This window comes from Ostrea edulis, chromosome 2, assembly GCF_947568905.1.
Source record: "Ostrea edulis chromosome 2, xbOstEdul1.1, whole genome shotgun sequence".
NCBI classification, from domain to species: domain Eukaryota; kingdom Metazoa; phylum Mollusca; class Bivalvia; order Ostreida; family Ostreidae; genus Ostrea; species Ostrea edulis.
Window position 1 is genome coordinate 5,722,205 of NC_079165.1, and position 18,798 is coordinate 5,741,002.

Below are 18,798 nucleotides of genomic sequence, written 5' to 3' on the forward strand. Positions count from 1 at the left end.
GTGGTTGCTAAAATTACATTTTCTTTCTCTCTTTCTCTATTCATTTATCTACCGATCTGTCTGTCTAGTAGATACAAGAACAGTGTATTTTTAGAAATATGGACACTTAAACGACGGGGGTTTCTATGTACTAAGAAGTATTTTATCCTTTTTACACGAGGTTAAATATTATGTTTCTCTCACAGGAAGACGAAAAGGAAAGTGGAAAGTTGTGGTGTTTCAGAAATCTCGAGGACAGGGAGCGTGCGCGATTGGTGGATAAAATATCACGTGTTGTATTTCCTGCTGTCTTTATAGTGTTTAATATCATTTATTGGCTAGTTTACGTGTTTTGGGAACCAGATTAACGACCAATTCAATTGTATGAGAGTGAGCGACATGAACACGTGTGAAACCTATGTAATGATACTGATATTTAGTATTAGACAATCACATTCAATCATATCTTTCAAAAGAATTTCATCTATGTCCCAATGATATACCTAACCTCTCTTTCGGTGCGTGTAATAACTTCTGGAGGGTCTAATGTCTTTCAGAAAGTGATATCACTAAGTCTATTTATTGTTCACAAAGAATGAAAACGTGGATTGCCTGTTGAATCTTCTTTTACTTTCTAAGGTACTAAAATTATTTGAATATATATGACAGAAAATTATTTGAATATGTACGACAGAAAATTATTTGAATAATTATGCATGATGGAAAAACAGATGGAGGCTTTAGAAGGCTACATGTAATTTGAAGCAATGATTTAAAGCACGCAAAGTAGAGCGGACGTGATGAATGTGATTACGTTGTACTACTAGTTCCGTGGAATGGATCCAAGATATTTTACTAGGAGAAGCGAGATCCGACCACCCCCACATTTACCACGAGACAAGTAAAACAAAATCTACGTGCTAACAGGCACTCTCCACAGACAAATAGCGGACAAATAATGATGTTGGAAAATGCATGAATGTACATGTAGTCGTCTGAGACGTTGTTAGTTTTTACTAACATGCAGTGACAGTCAACGAATGTATGCAAAATCAACTAAAACAACAGGTCTATAGCATTATTGCTAAAGGACAAAAATGTCCTTGAAATATAGCATTATCAAATTGACAATATTTTACATTCGCGGTTGTGATTTTGTATTTAAAAATATTGAAAGGTAGTTATGACGAGGTCCCAAACGCCCTGGATCCGCTCCTCAGTCACATGTAGTAGCTTTTAAAGTTCCTGAAATACGATGCTTTATATTTATTGTAGTACATCAAGGATGCTTATAGGCAAACACTTTGAAGAAAAAAAACTTCATGTAACTTATATATACTCTAAGTATTTATATAGGTGCCTGTTTTACAATGTTTATGTGTTTGTATTTACAATTGTGGTATTTCTTAATATTTATACATACATGAATAAACATACCAGAAACAAATCTGTTCAACTTCATTCTTTGAACAACAATACTTCCCTCACGACACTAGGATTGTCTTTGAACTCCAATATTTCCCTGTCCACCTTAGGATTGTCTTTGGAATCTAACACTTCCCTGTCTTTGAACTCCAACAATTCCCTGTCTTCACTGGGATTGTCTTTGAACTCCAATACTTCCCTGTCCACCTTAGGATTGTCTTTAAACTCCAGTACTTCCATATCTACACTGGAATTGTCTTTGAACTCCCATACCTCCCTGACTACACTAGGATTGTCCTTTGTCAACATAAATCAAACCACCATATAAATCAAAATACAGAGCTCCCAAATTGTGTCATTCATGATGAAATAACGACGTTATATAATACATAAAGAGAACCATTTAAATGTTTGTAAAACATAGGCGCTATAAAGATTGTATAAAATGTAGTCCTCTATTGCATGTATAAAATCATATGAAATGGCAAAATAGTTGTCATTTTAAAATGGTCAAATTGTTACATTCAAAAACTAAAAATAGCATACCAAGAGTACATAGGATTGGTGATGGGGTACATAAAGGGATGACAATATGCTGAGACACATAAGGGGATGGCGGTGTGATGAGGTACATAAAGGTATGTTGGCATGGTGAGGTTCGTAAGGAGAAGGTGGTGTGGTGAAGTATATAAGGGGATAGTGGTGTGATGAGGTACAGAAAAAGGAAGGTGATATGGTGAAGTACGTACAGACGACGTCGTGCTGAGGTACACAAGGGGAAGGTGATATAGTGAGACACATAAAGGGATGGCGGTGTGCTGAGGTACATAAAGGAATGACGGTGTGCTGAGGTACATAAAGGGATGGCGGTGTGCTGAGGTACATAAAGGGATGGCGTTGTGCTGAGGTACATAAAGGGATGGCGGTGTGCTGAGGTACATAAAGGGATGGCGGTGTACTGAGGTACATAAAGGGATGGCGGTGTGCTGAGGTACATAAAGGGATGGCGGTGTACTGAGGTACATAAAGGGATGGCGTTGTGCTGAGGTACATAAAGGGATGGCGTTGTGCTGAGGTACATAAAGGGATGGCGGTGTGTTGAGGTACATAAAGGGATGGCGGTGTGTTGAGGTACATAAAGGGATGGAGGTGTGTTGAGGTACATAAAGGGATGATGGTGCTGTGAGGTACATAAAGATAAGGCAATATGATGATGAGGTACAACAAGGGACCGCGGTGTGGTGAGGTAAATAAAGAGAATGATATGTTGAGGTACATAAGAGGATGGCGATATGGTGAGGTATATAAGGAGGTGGTGTGCTAAGATATATATTCATGAAGGGATGGAGGTGTGGTGAGGTACATAAGAGGATGATGGTGTGGTGAGATTCATAAAGGAATGGTGATGTAATATGAGGTACAGAAGGAGATAGCGATATGGTGAGGTATATAAAGGAACAGCTGTGTGGTGCGGTACATAAAGAGATGGTGGTGTCATAGGTACAGAAAGAGATGGTGGTGTCATAAGGTACATAAAGAGATGGTGGTGTCATAAGGTACATAAAGAGATGGTGGTGTCATAAGGTACATAAAGAGATGGTGGTGTCATAGGTACATAAAGAGATGGTGGTGTCATAAGGTACAGAAAGAGATGGTGGTGTCATAAGGTACATAAAGAGACGGTGGTGTCATAGGTACATAAAGAGATGGTGGTGTCATAAGGTACATAGAGATGGTGGTGTCATAAGGTACATAAAGAGATGGTGCTGGCATAGGTACAGAAAGAGATGGCGGTGTCATAAGATACATAAAGAGATGGTGGTGTCATAAGGTACATAGAGATGGTGGTGTCATAAGGTACATAAAGAGATGGTGGTGTCATAAGTTACAGAAAGAGATGGTGGTGTCATAAGGTACAGAAAGAGATGGTGGTGTCATAAGTACATAAAGAGATGGTGGTGTCATAAGGTACAGAAAGAGATGGTGGTGTCATAAGGTACAGAAAGAGATGGTGGTGTCATAAGGTACAGAAAGAGATGGTGGTGTCATAAGGTACAGAAAGAGATGGTGGTGTCATAAGGTACATAAAGTGATGGTGGTGTCATAGGTACATAAAGAGATGGTGGTGTCATAAGGTACAGAAAGAGATGGTGGTGTCATAAGGTACATAAAGAGATGATGGTGTCATAGGTACATAAAGAGATGGTGGTGTCATAAGGTACATAGAGATGGTGGTGTCATAAGGTACATAAAGAGATGGTGGTGGCATAGGTACAGAAAGAGATGGCGGTGTCATAAGGTACATAAAGCGATGGTGGTGTCATAAGGTACATAGAGATGGTGGTGTCATAAGGTACAGAAAGAGATGGTGGTGTCATAAGTTACAGAAAGAGATGGTGGTGTCATAAGGTACAGAAAGAGATGGTGGTGTCATAAGGTACAGAAAGAGATGGTGGTGTCATAAGGTACATAAAGAGATGGTGGTGTCATAAGGTACATAAAGAGATGGTGGTGTCATAAGGTACAGAAAGAGATGGTGGTATCATAAGGTACATAAAGAGATGGTGGTGTCATAAGGTACATAAAGAGATGGTGGTGTCATAAGGTACATAAAGAGATGGTGGTGTCATAAGGTACATAAAGAGATGATGGTGTCATAAGGTACATAAAGAGATGATGGTGTCATAAGGTACATAAAGAGATGGTGGTGTCATAGGTACATAAAGAGATGGTGGTGTCATAAGGTACAGAAAGAGATGGTGGTGTCATAAGTACATAAAGAGATGGTGGTGTCATAAGGTACAGAAAGAGATGGTGGTGTCATAGGTACATAAAGAGATGGTGGTGTCATAAGGTACAGAAAGAGATGGTGGTGTCATAAGTACATAAAGAGATGGTGGTGTCATAAGGTACATAAAGAGATGGTGGTGTCATAGGTACATAAAGAGATGGTGGTGTCATAAGGTACATAAAGAGATGGTGGTGTCATAAGGTACATAAAGAGACGGTGGTGTCATAGGTACATAAAGAGATGGTGGTGTCATAAGGTACAGAAAGCGATGGTGGTGTCATAAGGTACATAAAGAGATGGTGGTGTCATAAGGTACATAAAGAGATGGTGGTGTCATAAGGTACAGAAAGAGATGGTGGTATCATAAGGTACATAAAGAGATGGTGGTGTCATAAGGTACATAAAGAGATGGTGGTGTCATAAGGAACATAAAGAGATGGTGGTGTCATAGGTACATAAAGAGATGATGGTGTCATAAGGTACATAAAGAGATGGTGGTGTCATAAGGTACATAAAGAGATGGTGGTGTCATAAGGTACATAAAGAGACGGTGGTGTCATAAGGTACATAAAGAGATGGTGGTGTCATAGGTACAGAAAGAGATGGTGGTGTCATAAGGTACAGAAAGAGATGGTGGTGTCATAAGTACATAAAGAGATGGTGGTGTCATAAGGTACAGAAAGAGATGGTGGTGTCATAAGGTACATAAAGAGATGATGGTGTCATAGGTACATAAAGAGATGGTGGTGTCATAAGGTACAGAAAGAGATGGTGGTGTCATAAGGTACAGAAAGAGATGGTGGTGTCATAAGTACATAAAGAGATGGTGGTGTCATAAGGTACAGAAAGAGATGGTGGTGTCATAAGGTACAGAAAGAGATGATGGTGTCATAAGGTACATAAAGAGATGGTGGTGTCATAAGGTACATAAAGAGACGGTGGTATCATAAGGTACATAAAGAGATGGTGGTGTCATAGGTACATAAAGAGATGGTGGTGTCATAGGTACATAAAGAGATGGTGGTGTCATAAGGTACAGAAAGAGATGGTGGTGTCATAAGGTACATAAATAGATGGTGGTGTCATAAGGTACAGAAAGCGATGGTGGTGTCATAAGGTACAGAAAGGCAGGGTGGTGGGACAGCGATGTGGTGAAGTACAAAAAGGGACAATGGTGGGGTGAGGTACATAAGAGGATGACGGTATGGTGAGGTACCAAAAGAGACGACGGTGTGGTGAGGTGCATAAGGAGATGTGTTTCCGAAGCAGCAACGTTTTTGATCAATGACAACCGTATCTGTTACAATACTGCCGAAATATCATGGGGTTCATCACAGGAAATCTGAGTGATGGCTCACCAAAGGTGAAACAAGGCATAATATAATAATGATAAAGTAACAATATCAACAACTGAAATAATCTGATTAGCATATAGTATTTTGACTTGTTCATTGTTTAACATCCCATTTGCAATATTTCACTCGTACACAGACGTCACCAGTTGTAGATAAAGTGCCACAAATCTCAAGGTCATATCTGAACGACCCGTAACTTTTACTTTTAATACTGGGAGTTTAGCGATGTTCAAAACAGTCACTACCTACGTTAAAAACGTATTTAAAAGTTGGACGCAGGGCAGCGATGGAGAATCGAAAATGAGATCTGGAGCCCCCGATTGCTTCTTGTAAATTTCGTTGAAGGTCAAAGGTCGTCAAAGGAATATAAATCAACATTTTAATCTTTATACTGCATTGAATCTGTGTATTGTTCTCTATACATTACTTACGTCTAAGAAATAACGAAGTTAAAAATCACTTGGATCCTGATTGATGTGTAATGTACCGATCAAGGAATGCTGACCTTGTCACCAAATCCTTTCCATTTTGATAAGTCGTCCGTCGTTTGTCAGCAACTTTTCACTTGACTGCAATGAAATACAATTTACATTCAGCAAACAATTTAAAAGTAACAAATTTACGAACGTTTTCGTGGTTATTTCCATATTGTATTTACACCCAAACAGTAATTGTGAAAGAATTGCATATCATACAATATGCATACGTCACAATTGTATATTTACACAGCATACAAACGTCACATTTACATATCAAATGATCTCAAGAAATGGAGGCCCCATGTCGCGGCACGTTAAAGAACCCTCGCTGCTACAGTGACCCTGAGCGCTAAACACAGAGGTCTAAATTTGTGGTGTACTTCACCTACAGTTGGTGACGTCTCAATATGAGTGAAAAATTCTCGACGGGGAGTAAAACAAACCACATAGCGTACCGTACATATACGTCACATTTCAATATGTCTGATTTTCACGATCTGGTCAATCAAACTCGCTGTCGATGCTCTGTCTGTGTTTATCTCAATTTTCCCCTTGTCTCTACTGTTGCAAACAGAACCGGATTGCTTTTTTCTGACATTGATAGATATGCAACTGTTGTTGATGCTTATTTACAAACTTGCATCGCCATCATCAATTAAATACTGGGAAAGATAGAAATAGAACTGAAAACCAAAATAAACTCGACTAACAGAGCAGGTATGCCGTCTTCAAAGTATGTGTTCTTCTTGTTTATTATCGGATATAAACTTCATAGGGAAATGTCTCCTCGTAATGCGCATTAATTTACTTCCGACAATGACTGCAATCGGGAATACAAGCTTGTCTATAGGTTTAAAGCAGTTGGAAAAACATGCTCTTCTTTTTGATTCCATAAAGAGACTAGTTAGTGCATCCTTTTTTATGATTGAGCACATCAAGGCGTATTCATAAAAATGTTATTTTCGGGAACATGTCAAGAAAAAAAAGATACGCTAATCACCTGCTGAGTCTCCGACCAGAACGGTGTGTCCAAATGTCCATGTGTTGTCATGGTAACAGTCTAGGGAAGGTAAACCATAGAACTTTGAAGAGCATTTGATCTAAATCTCACTTTTTAGTTCCTTTCATGTAAGCATACAATATAAGTTTTTTTTATGTTAAGATGAAAGACCGCTTGCACATGAATGCATTATCATAAGTGAAATAAGATGCAATAAATCGGCATAGGAATGCAAGTATAATTCTAGGTCTGCCCACGTTTATGTAATGATTTTCATTCCACGAATCTGCTCTATTTCATATCTCTTTATTATGTTGGAACACAGAGACTTGTAAACCCTGCAAAATTATACCGATCGATATATGGCCGGTTAAAAGCCCTTACACTGCAGTGTTGGGAGTTTGTTGATGAATTGACAGGTGATGTACAGTGTCTGTGCCTTTATTTTCTACTGAATAAATTAATAAAACCGACATCTACCTTCCTACTCGGTTACATCTGTACGATGGGGATTTCTATATGTGTCTTCGTAAAATAAGACATTTCACAATCCATTAGTAAAATAAAGATGGACATCTAGATGTTACAACTCACAATTCATTAATAAAATGAAGATAGACAAACAATTTTCGTTAGCATTATCTAAGGGATGAAAAATACCAATAAGTGAATCAAAGGTAAATAAGAAAACATACAGAAGCCAACACAGTGATAAGGGAGTATGATTGTGTTCACCTACTGGGGTTGGAGAATCTGACACCTTTCCATATGATCGTTATAGTCGGGTCGTATCACGGTATGACGCTGTGCTTCTGGCTATCTGTCCGTCTGTCTGTCAGCACATTGTGGGCTACTTGACAGGCTAGGATCATCAAACTTGGAACACCTGTTTCCAATGATCAGAGGAAGACATGTTTCCTGGTCAGACAGACAGACAGAAAAACGGAAACACACGTGCACAATACTTTCATTTGGCAGTAAACTTACAAGAGTAATTTTGTAGGCACCAATTGAGTACTAGAGCAACAAGGCTCTAATAATCAAATTTGATACATATTCAACTAATATAGACTGGTTGTTTTATGGAATAGCGCAGTGTTTCTGTCTGTGTGTCTGTTAGTGGTCTGTCATTCTCTCACTAGAGGGCGCGTTACGCAAGCTTCACTTACTCCTCTCAAACTCCCGGTCGAGGCCTCATTACGTCACCTACGTACAGACCTCTCCTATGTGACGCAGCACAATATACAGATTTGTATATTGTGAGTCCGCGATTATCACGCAGGCAAATAACACTAAAGAAGTAGTTCGTAGTTAAAAACTTGATAATATTGACATTTGTGAGCAAACGAACTCTGGCGGAAGTTTGTTACTCCTCTGCCAACGCTTGGAATCACGTGACAATATAATCACATAATATAAACAGTCTCGTTCTGGCAACAGGTGGTACATGTACGTCAGTCTCTTCTTGTAGCCCACTGGCACTTTCATAAGTACATTTTTACCATTCAGCTGTTTGTATCTTATTTTACAAGTTTTATTATATATTTTACAGTCTTTCCTACTTTTGATTTCATGTTTACATTAAATATCCACCACGTGAATGTCCTACATTCATACGCATAATACGAAGTAGTTCCAAATTTAGGATTTTAAAAAAAACAACGATTTTAAACAATTTACAGTAAACATTAATTTAATTGTACTAAAAGCATTCCATGATATGACTATATATTTAGTCCAAAACATACAAGTTGGATATCAGAAGTTTTTACAAGATTTCTGTAAATTGAGCGTTGACAGAGACCTGTATAGTACGATTAGCGTACGGAACTCTGGGTAGAGAATAAGTGGTCTGTCTGTTCATCTACCATCACCTTTTGATAAGGATCAAAGCGTACTAATAAGGCTAAAATATCAAATCTGGTACACATGTTGTCCGTAGTACAGCAAGAGGATGATGTCTTTTTTTTCCCTAGGTTAAACTCTCATGGGTAATCATGAAGAAAAAAACAGCACTAATAAAGCTAAGATCATCAAATTGGGTGTACATATGCATGTTCGCTAAGATGTTGGTGCCAATTAAATTTTGTTTGCGTTTCAAATTATACTTTATCAGTGTGAAGTATTTCTATTCAATTCGTTTATTCACTCAAAACCAGATCACTGGTACATGATGTACATACAAATATATACATATATAAACTATGATTATAGGTTAGGGTCACAAAAAATACAAGTAGATATTGAAAAATATAAATAAACATATAGTTAGGCGTGAATAAATTAGTTCAGGCAAAGCAGGCAGCACAAAAAATTCTTTTAACAAACTTGACCAGTGATTTCAAAGATGCCACATTGTTTGTATATAATGTTGGTTGTTTTTTTTGTTTTTTTGTTTTTTTTTTACAAAATATGTTATTTGACCAAACAATGTTTATCTGTATAAGACACCGTACTTTGATTACATTGGACGGATGTATTTTCAAGCTTTAGTTTTAAAAATTGATAAAAATGTTGTGTTGCTGACACGAATTTCGCCTTTGACCTATCTAATACGATGTCGGATACAAAATTTTACGTTACAAAAGAAAGTAGCGTACACATGCCATTTATGAGATATGATTGTAACAGGTTTGTAGTTTCATAATAAGCAACTCCTGTATGGGTTCAGGGAATTTAATATCGCAGTGAAGGATATCTCACATGCACATATTTTTACAGCCCTGCAATACAGGTAAAATAACAATGATATGATATCACAGAGTGCATTAATTAATAATTGACAATATTACTTATATGATTAATGAATGTAATTTCCATCAAGATAAATGTATTACTTGTATCAAAATCATAATAAAGGGAGACAACTCTTAAAGTTACATATACTGGTATGAACAGATTTCTCCCATAGTCATAAGAATACATTATCATTAAAACTTAAATCATATATTTACCATTCTATGGGAAGAGGCTTCCACATACAAGTACAGGGTATATATATCTATGTGGATATGTACATGGACTCTGTAATTTACATACAATAGTCTAAAAATACTATTTATTAAAGTTAGACTCAATTGCTCACTCCGAACAAGTTAATCAAATATTCCGATTATAAAATAAAGTGTAACTTGATAGATTCACCAATTTACTCTAAATATAAGCAATTGATTCATGAAATCAAAGAGCTTTAAACAAAACTATCATTCTTTGTAGATCTAGCCTTTCTCTCAGTTAATATTTAGTGCAAAAGGAATCTCATTAAATCTGCAAAAATATATAGACTGGAAATATTAATTGACATTTACCAATAAGGATAATTAGTAATGAATTACTTACCAGAAAAGAAGGAAAAGTCTTTATAGAAGGTCTTAGTCAATGTTGTCGATATGAAGTCTGTCCTCTCTCAAAACTAGACAAAGAATGCTCAATTTTGGCGGTAAAACCCAATGACCAAAACAATAAAAACCAACCAAAAGCAACTTCACAAAACACAACCAATGAAGTTCAAGAACACTACAAGACCTTTGACATATGCCTTAAGGTAATGACTATTAAATGTGTTCACCTATATATGTACATGTAAGGGCTAGAGAAATAAAGGAGTGGATCTAGGGTTTTCTAAAGTAAAATACATTGAAGCATATATCTATAGCAAAATTTATTCATTAACCCAAAGATCACTCTATTACATGATGTTTACGAATTTACAGACAGTGATGTAACAATAGTTTTTTGTTATCCCGGAATCTGTCGTCGTACAAAGCTCAGAGGGGTCGTGTCGATGAATCGCATTTATAAAGAGACTGTGGAGCTATAACTAATCCGTATAATAGTAAATTTATTATCGTAAGGAAGTATATAGCTCATCATCTTCTGAGCACAACCACGCAGGCTGCTATAAATGGAGGTACTAGTCCAAGACTGACATATGTATCTCGTTCATCCAAGCATATTATACATTTATTACTTAAAACTATCCAGTTGAAAAATTTCATGGCGATTCAAAGTTTGAAAAGGACTATATTTTGTGGCAGAAGGATTCTTTAATCAAAAAGTCCTAAATCTATGCGATTTTACAGTTTCTGTTTAATCCAAGATATCGTCAATATTAATACTCCTGGGCGTGAATTTATTATACAAGTATAGTTACAGTACAGAATTGAAGCTAATTCAAATGTTGTTTCTTCATTAGATTGGTTGATACATGTATATTTTTCCAAATAGGATACCGATTCTTAGAAACGTCTTTATAAATTTACCGGTTTTGTATGAAAATTATATATATTTTTTAATGTATGAAATGTAGCATCAGCGATACTAAAGTAATCTGTGATTACAGATTTAATTGCGAATCTGATACTTCGTCTCTTTGTTTAGAACAATTAAAGTATCGCAGACATCAGTCAGAAAACATTTTAAAAACACAAAGCAAAGTAAGTCTGATGAAGTCGGTCATTTACAATGTACAACTTTGTATGCTTTATCTATAGGATATATATACTAAGGGAAGTAATTCTAAGAATCTCATCGCAAACGCATTTCATTTTTTCAGGGTTTTCACGATTGTTGCGCTTTATATTGTTACTTTTATCTATTTGTTGTTACGCTTCCATTTGTTTTGTAACTATGTAAATGCAAAGCTTTAATTTGAAGAATCATAAGACCTCTGTCGTGTAGCACTGAAAATTGATTTATTGCAATAAAATGTACTTTAACACGTGTAAGAAGAGAGAGTAATAGAATAACCAAACTACAGGTGTACAATATCTGTACTATCCAAACTATAAGTGTACAATACCTATACTATCCAAAATACAGTGTACAATATCTCTACTATCCAAACTATAAGTGTACAATACCTATACTATCCAAAATACAGTGTACAATATCTCTACTATCCAAACTATAAGTGTACAATACCTATACTATCCAAAATACAGTGTACAATATCTCTACTATCCAAACTATAAGTGTACAATACCTATACTATCCAAAATACAGTGTACAATATCTCTACTATCCAAACTATAAGTGTACAATACCTATACTATCCAAAATACAGTGTACAATATCTCTACTATCCAAACTATAAGTGTAAAATATCTATACTATCCAAAATACAGTGTACAATATCTCTACTATCCAAACTATAAGTGTAAAATATCTATACTATCCAAAATACAGTGTACAATATCTCTACTATCCAAACTATAAGTGTAAAATACCTATACTATCCAAAATACAGTGTACAATATCTCTACTATCCAAACTATAAGTGTACAATACCTATACTATCCAAATTACAGTCTACAATATCTCTACTATCCAAACTACATGTGTACAATACCTGTACTATTCAAACTACAGTGTACAATATCTGTACTATCCAAAATACAGTGTACAATATCTCTACTATCCAAACTATAAGTGTACAATACCTATACTATCCAAAATACAGTGTACAATATCTCTACTATCCAAACTATAAGTGTACAATACCTATACTATCCAAAATACAGTGTACAATATCTCTACTATCCAAACTATAAGTGTACAATACCTATACTATCCAAAATACAGTGTACAATATCTCTACTATCCAAACTATAAGTGTACAATACCTATACTATCCAAATTACAGTCTACAATATCTCTACTATCCAAACTACGTGTACAATATCTGTACTATTCAAACTACAGTGTACAATATCTGTACTATCCAAACTACATGTGTACAATATATGTACTATCCAACCAACAGTGTACAATATCTGTATTATTCAAACTACAGTGTACAATATCTCTACTATCCAAACTAAAGGTGTACAATACCTATACTATCCAAATTACAGTCTACAATATCTCTACTATCCAAATTACGGTGCACAATATCTGTACTATCCAAACTACAGTGTAAAATATCTGTACTATTCAAACTACAGTGTACAATATCTGTACTATTCAAACTACAGTGTACAATATCTATACTATTCAAATTAACAGTGTACAATATCTGTACTATTTAGACTTCAGTGTACAAAATCTGTACTATCCATTTACAGGTGTACAATAACTATACTATTCAAACTACAGTGTGAAATATCTGTACTATCCAAACTACAGTGTACAGTATATGTTCTATCTATCTACAGGTGTACAATATTTTTATTATTCAAATTACAGTGTGAAATATATCTACTATTCAAACTACAGTGTGCAATATCTGTATTATTGAACCTGCATGTGTACAATAACTGTACTATTCAAACTACAGTATCCAAATCTGTATTATCCAACTTAAACGTGTACAATATTTGTACTATCTAACCTACAAGTATACAATATTTGTACTATTCAAATTACAGCGTACAATATCTCTACTAACAATCTACAGTGTACCATACCTGTATTATTCAACCTGCACGTGTACAATATCTGTACTATTTAAACTACAGGTTACAATATCTGTACTTTCCAAACTATAGGTGTACAATATCTGTACTATTCAAACTACAGTATACAATATATGTACTATCCAAACTACAGTGTACAATATATGTAATATCCAAACCACAGTGTGAAATATCTGTATTATCCTACCTGCATATGTACAATATCTGTACTATTCAAACTACAGTGTACAATATCTGTACTATCTAAACTACAGTGTGCAATATCTGTATTATCCAACCTGCACATGTACAATACATGTATATCTACTATCCAAACTACAGTGTGCAATATCTGTACTATCCAAACTACAGTGTAAAATATATATATTATTCAAACTACAGATGTACAATATTTATACAATCCAAACTATAGGTGTACAATATATGCACTATTCAAACTACAGTGAACAATATCTGTAATATCTAAATTACAGAGTACAATATCTATATTATCCAAACTATAGATGTACAATACCTATACTATCCAAACTATAGGTGTATAATATCTGTACTATTCAAACTACAGTGTACAATATCTGTACTATCCAACTTAAACGTGTACAATATATGTACTATTCAAACTACAGGTTACAATATCTGTACTTTCCAAACTATAGATGTACAATATCTGTAATATACAAACTACACTACACCATATCTGTTCAATTCGAACTACAGTGTGCAATATCTCTACTATCCAAAATAGAGGTGTACAATATATGTAATATTCAAACTACAGTGTACAATATCTGTACTATCCAACCTGCACGTGTACAATATATGTACTATTCAACCTAAAGGTGTGCAATATCAGTATTATCCAAATTACAGTGTACAATATATCTACTATCCAAACTACAGTGTGCAATATCTGTACTATCCAACTTGCACGTGTATATTATCTGTACAATCCAAACTACAGAGTACAATATCTATATTATCCAAACTATAGATGTACAATATCTGTACTATTCAAACTGCAGTATACAATATCTGTACTATCCAAACTACAGTGTACAATATCTGTATTATACAAACTACAGTGTGCAATATCTGTTTCATCCAATCTGCACATGTACAATAGCTGTACTATTCAAACTACAGGTTACAATATCTGTACTTTCCAAACTATAAATGTACAATATCTGTACTATACAAACTACACTATACAATATCTGTACAATTCGAACTACAATGTGCAACATCTCTACCATCCAAAATAGAGGTGTACAATATATGTATTATTCAAACTACAGTGTACAATATCTGTACTATCCAACCTGCACGTGTACAATATCTGTACTATTCAACCTACAGGTGTGCAATATCAGTATTATCCAAATTACAGTGTACAATATATCTACTATCCAAACTACAGTGTGCAATATCTGTACTATCCAACCTGCACGTGTATAACATATGTATTATCCAAACTACATTGTACAATATCTATACTATCCAAACTATAGATGTACAATATCTATACTATCCAATTTATAGGTTTACAATATCTGTACTATTCAAACTACAGTGAACAATATCTGTACTATCTAAACTACAAAGTACAATATCTATATTATCCAAATTAAAGATGTACAATATCTATACTATCCAAACTATAGGTGTACAATATCTGTACTATTCAAACAACAGTATACAATATCTGTACTCTCCAACTTAAATGTGTACAATATCTGTACTATCCAAACTAAAGTGTACAATATCTTTTCTATCCAAAGTACAGTGTACATTATCTGTACTATCCAACCTGCACGTGTACAATATCTGTACTATCCAAACTACATGTGTAAAATATTTGCACTATCCAAACTATAGTGTACAATATATGTACTATCCAAACTATAGGGGTACAATATCTGTACTATTCAAACTATAGTGTATAATATATGTACTGTTCAACCAACAGTGTACAATATATGTACTATCCAACCTTCATGTGTACAATATATGTCCTACCCAAACTACAGTGTACAATACCTATACTACCCAAACTACATGTGTACAATATTTGTACTATCCAAATTAAAGTGTACAATATCTGTACTATCCAAATTACAGTGTACAATATCTCTACTATCTAAATTACAGTGTACAATGTCTGTACTATTCAAACTACATGTATACAATATTTGCACTATCCAAATTACAGTGTACAATATCTGTACTATCCAAACTACATGTGTAAAATATTTGCACTATCCAAATTACAGTGTACAATATCTGTACTATGCAAACTACATGTGTACAATACTTGCACTATCCAAATTACAAGTGTACAATATCAGTACTATCCAACCTACATGTGTACAATAGCTGTACTATCCAACCTACATGCGTACAATATAAGTACTATCCAAACTACAGGGGTACAATATCAGTACTATCCGAACTATAGGTGTACAATATTTGTACTATGCAAACTATGGTATACAATATAAGTGCTATCCAAACTTAAAGTGTACTATATACATGTATATACTATCAACACTACAGATGTACAGGTACTATCAAAAGTTAAACTGCAGGTGTACGATACAATTAATGTACTACACCGGTGCTTGAAACAAATTTGATTGGTTGTATTTCAAACGTTCATACCTACTGGCCTGACAGTGGCTGTTGTTACCTGTGTTGATTAGAAATGGCGAGGATCTCCTGGTATTTGACATTTATTTTTTTTTTTCTATTCTCTGCCTATTCGTTGACGTACAAAACTCTATATTTCGGTCGGCGTCCTCTTCTGAACTGTTAATCCCCAGAAAATCCGAATATTTGGACATAATTTACTGTAAAATTTCCGTGAACTGACCTGCTTATAAATCATTCGTGTTTTCTTCAGTGACAATGTACATGTACAAAATACTTGTTCCTTAAGGTCGTACCAAACAGACACGTAAAATTTGTCCTCATGTTCAATTTTTTAAAACTTTAATATTCTGTTCTAAGGAACAAAACCTCTTGTTGTGCATGGTATTAAAGAAATCTTTCCAATCAGTTTTACATAGTTTCAAATATAGGGTATTAGACCCCAGTTTGAAGAATATGAAAATAAACTTTCATGATAAGAACCTATAGATATTTTACAAAATTTAATAATACTTTCATAAAGCTGACCTATTTGTTACTAAATCTCAACAGAATATATTGTAATTGATGTGTGCACCGCGATGTACAATATAACATGCATGGCTCGTCAATAGCAAATTTAAACGCAAAATTGCTACATATTAAGAGATCTCTTAAAAGGAAATATATAGTTTAAATTTTGAAGAAGAAAAATTAACATAATTTCATTTTGATACAGAAATTGATATATCTTAAAATAAAGAAAATGCAACCTAGAATTTAGATTTTATTACGAAAACATTTCAGACATTCAGCATATGACGCTATCATATTTGACTTTTAACCTTAAGATGTGTCCAAATATCGGGTCTCCATTAGTTACACAGCAAAAGTTACCCGTTACTTTATAACAGACAGTTAAATCTCACAAAGATGAAATACAGGCATTCAAGATTTAGATCCCCAGACCTCCAATATATTGCATGTCTCCATATTTTTTTCAGAATATGCCAAATACATGCCATGGATTATATTAGTTTGTTCAGAACATCATTGAATATTAGTATTATGGAGATTTGATTTATCAAATTAATATATTGAAGAAGATATAAGCGAAATCTGATTTTACAGGTGTTTGGTACTACTTTGATAAGAACCGTGGGTCCGATATCCGGCTATCTGCTTTTCGTCGTTTGGTGTGATTTTGGCATGTTGTTTGACGTCCCATTCAAGTCGGTTTCACTCTTGTAGAGGCGTCACCAGGTGTAAATGAAGTGACACAATTACATGACGCCAGTCTGATTAAATCAGACCCCATACTTCAACGATAGGATAATGAGTATGGGGTCTGATTTTAAACAGACTGGCATGGAGCCAGCAATGAGGGCTTTTTATCGTGTCAACGTCTACCCTAACTCGCTATATGTACCTCCGATTTTAAGGTCACATCCAAAAGACCCGTAACTTTCACTTCTAAAGCCGGGTGCTTGGTGAAGGAAAGGTCACTTTCTAAGTTAAACGTCTCCGGTTTGACGTGCCGTTGAAATGAACTCGGGTCTCCTGTTTGCGAAGCGAGCGCCTTAATCACCACTTGGCTACAGCAACCGGTCATATTTAGGTACTAAAACAGAATCGCCGTGTGCATAGACGTGTAGAGAGAGAATCGAGAAATGCTATACAGTTTCACAAAGCTTTCTCAAATAATATGATGGGAAGAAAAGATGTCAAAGTGGTATATAAAAGGGAAAAACTCAACATTTGTGTTAATGACAGATTTTTTCTCTATCCGCTTGATTTTGATCAGGAAGTTGGACTGTTGACATGCGACGTGCCAGAAGCAGCACAGACTCCTTTCACTTCGTGGACCTGACTCAAGCCTTTGGCATGGTTAACACAGATGGTTTGCGGAAGATAATGGCGAAATTTACATATGTAGGTGCTTTCATAAATTTATCGAAGTTGTCCGGCATTTCCGTAATGGCAAAATGGTCTGTCCTCGGCGCAAATTCAATAAAATTTCTAGTCGACTATGATACTGAGCAGAGCTGCATCCTTATCCCTCTTTTGGTAATGGTGACGTCTCTGTATAAGTGAAATATTCTCGAGTGGGACGTTAAACAATATACAATCAATCAATCATTGTCCCTCTTTGAATGATTCGTTGCATAACTGTGATGACAGAATGCACATTGGTTACTTCCGTTATTTTCACCTTTCATTTCACGTCCCACTTGGGAATTTTTCACTCAGATGGAGACGCCACCATTACCGGTGAATGGCTGTAAAATTTAGGCCTATGCTCGGCGCTTACGGCCTTTGAGTAGGGAGGGATCTTTATCGTGACACACCTGTTGTGACACGGTACATCGGTTTTTACGGTCTCATCCGAAGGACCGCCCCATTTAGTTGCCTCTTACGACAAGCAAGGGGTACTGAGTACCTATTCTAACCCGGATCTCCACGGGACCAGAGAGACAATTTCCTCATTGCTGATGATTGTAATAACTACCGAAAGCAATATACAGCTAGGGATGAATCACTTTTCCCAACCCTGAAACATTTTGGGTCTTTCAATTGGTACTGAAAAAGACAGACGTTAGAATCATGTTCTAACCTGCCCCCAGGTAAACCGGACAGGAGTCAGCACATCACGGCCAAGGGACAGGAACACTCAATAGTGGACAGCTTCATAGACATCTGGACCACTCTCACTGACGCAACAAACATG

The 18,798-nt window shown here is 35.5% G+C and overlaps 1 protein-coding gene and 1 long non-coding RNA gene across 24 annotated transcripts in view; one reads left to right on the forward strand and one right to left on the reverse strand.

The window, feature by feature from the left end:
• LOC125679086 (glycine receptor subunit alpha-2-like) overlaps positions 1-1,426 on the forward strand; it is a 31,306-nt gene extending 29,880 nt beyond the window's left edge. For all 23 annotated transcript variants that reach the window (XM_048918013.2, XM_056157446.1, XM_056157439.1 and 20 more), the window contains one exon: positions 186-1,426. In XM_048918013.2, the coding sequence (XP_048773970.1) occupies positions 186-347 (162 nt within the window). In that variant the 3' untranslated portion in view covers positions 348-1,426. The remainder of the gene's footprint in view (positions 1-185) is intronic.
• Positions 1,307-6,579, reverse strand: LOC125679089 (uncharacterized). Its single transcript, XR_007371700.2, has 3 exons — positions 6,485-6,579; positions 5,982-6,119; positions 1,307-1,701 (listed from the first exon to the last, which is right to left on the reverse strand). It is a non-coding gene; the product is annotated as an uncharacterized LOC125679089 (long non-coding RNA).
• Between the last annotated feature and the right edge of the window lie 12,219 nt (positions 6,580-18,798).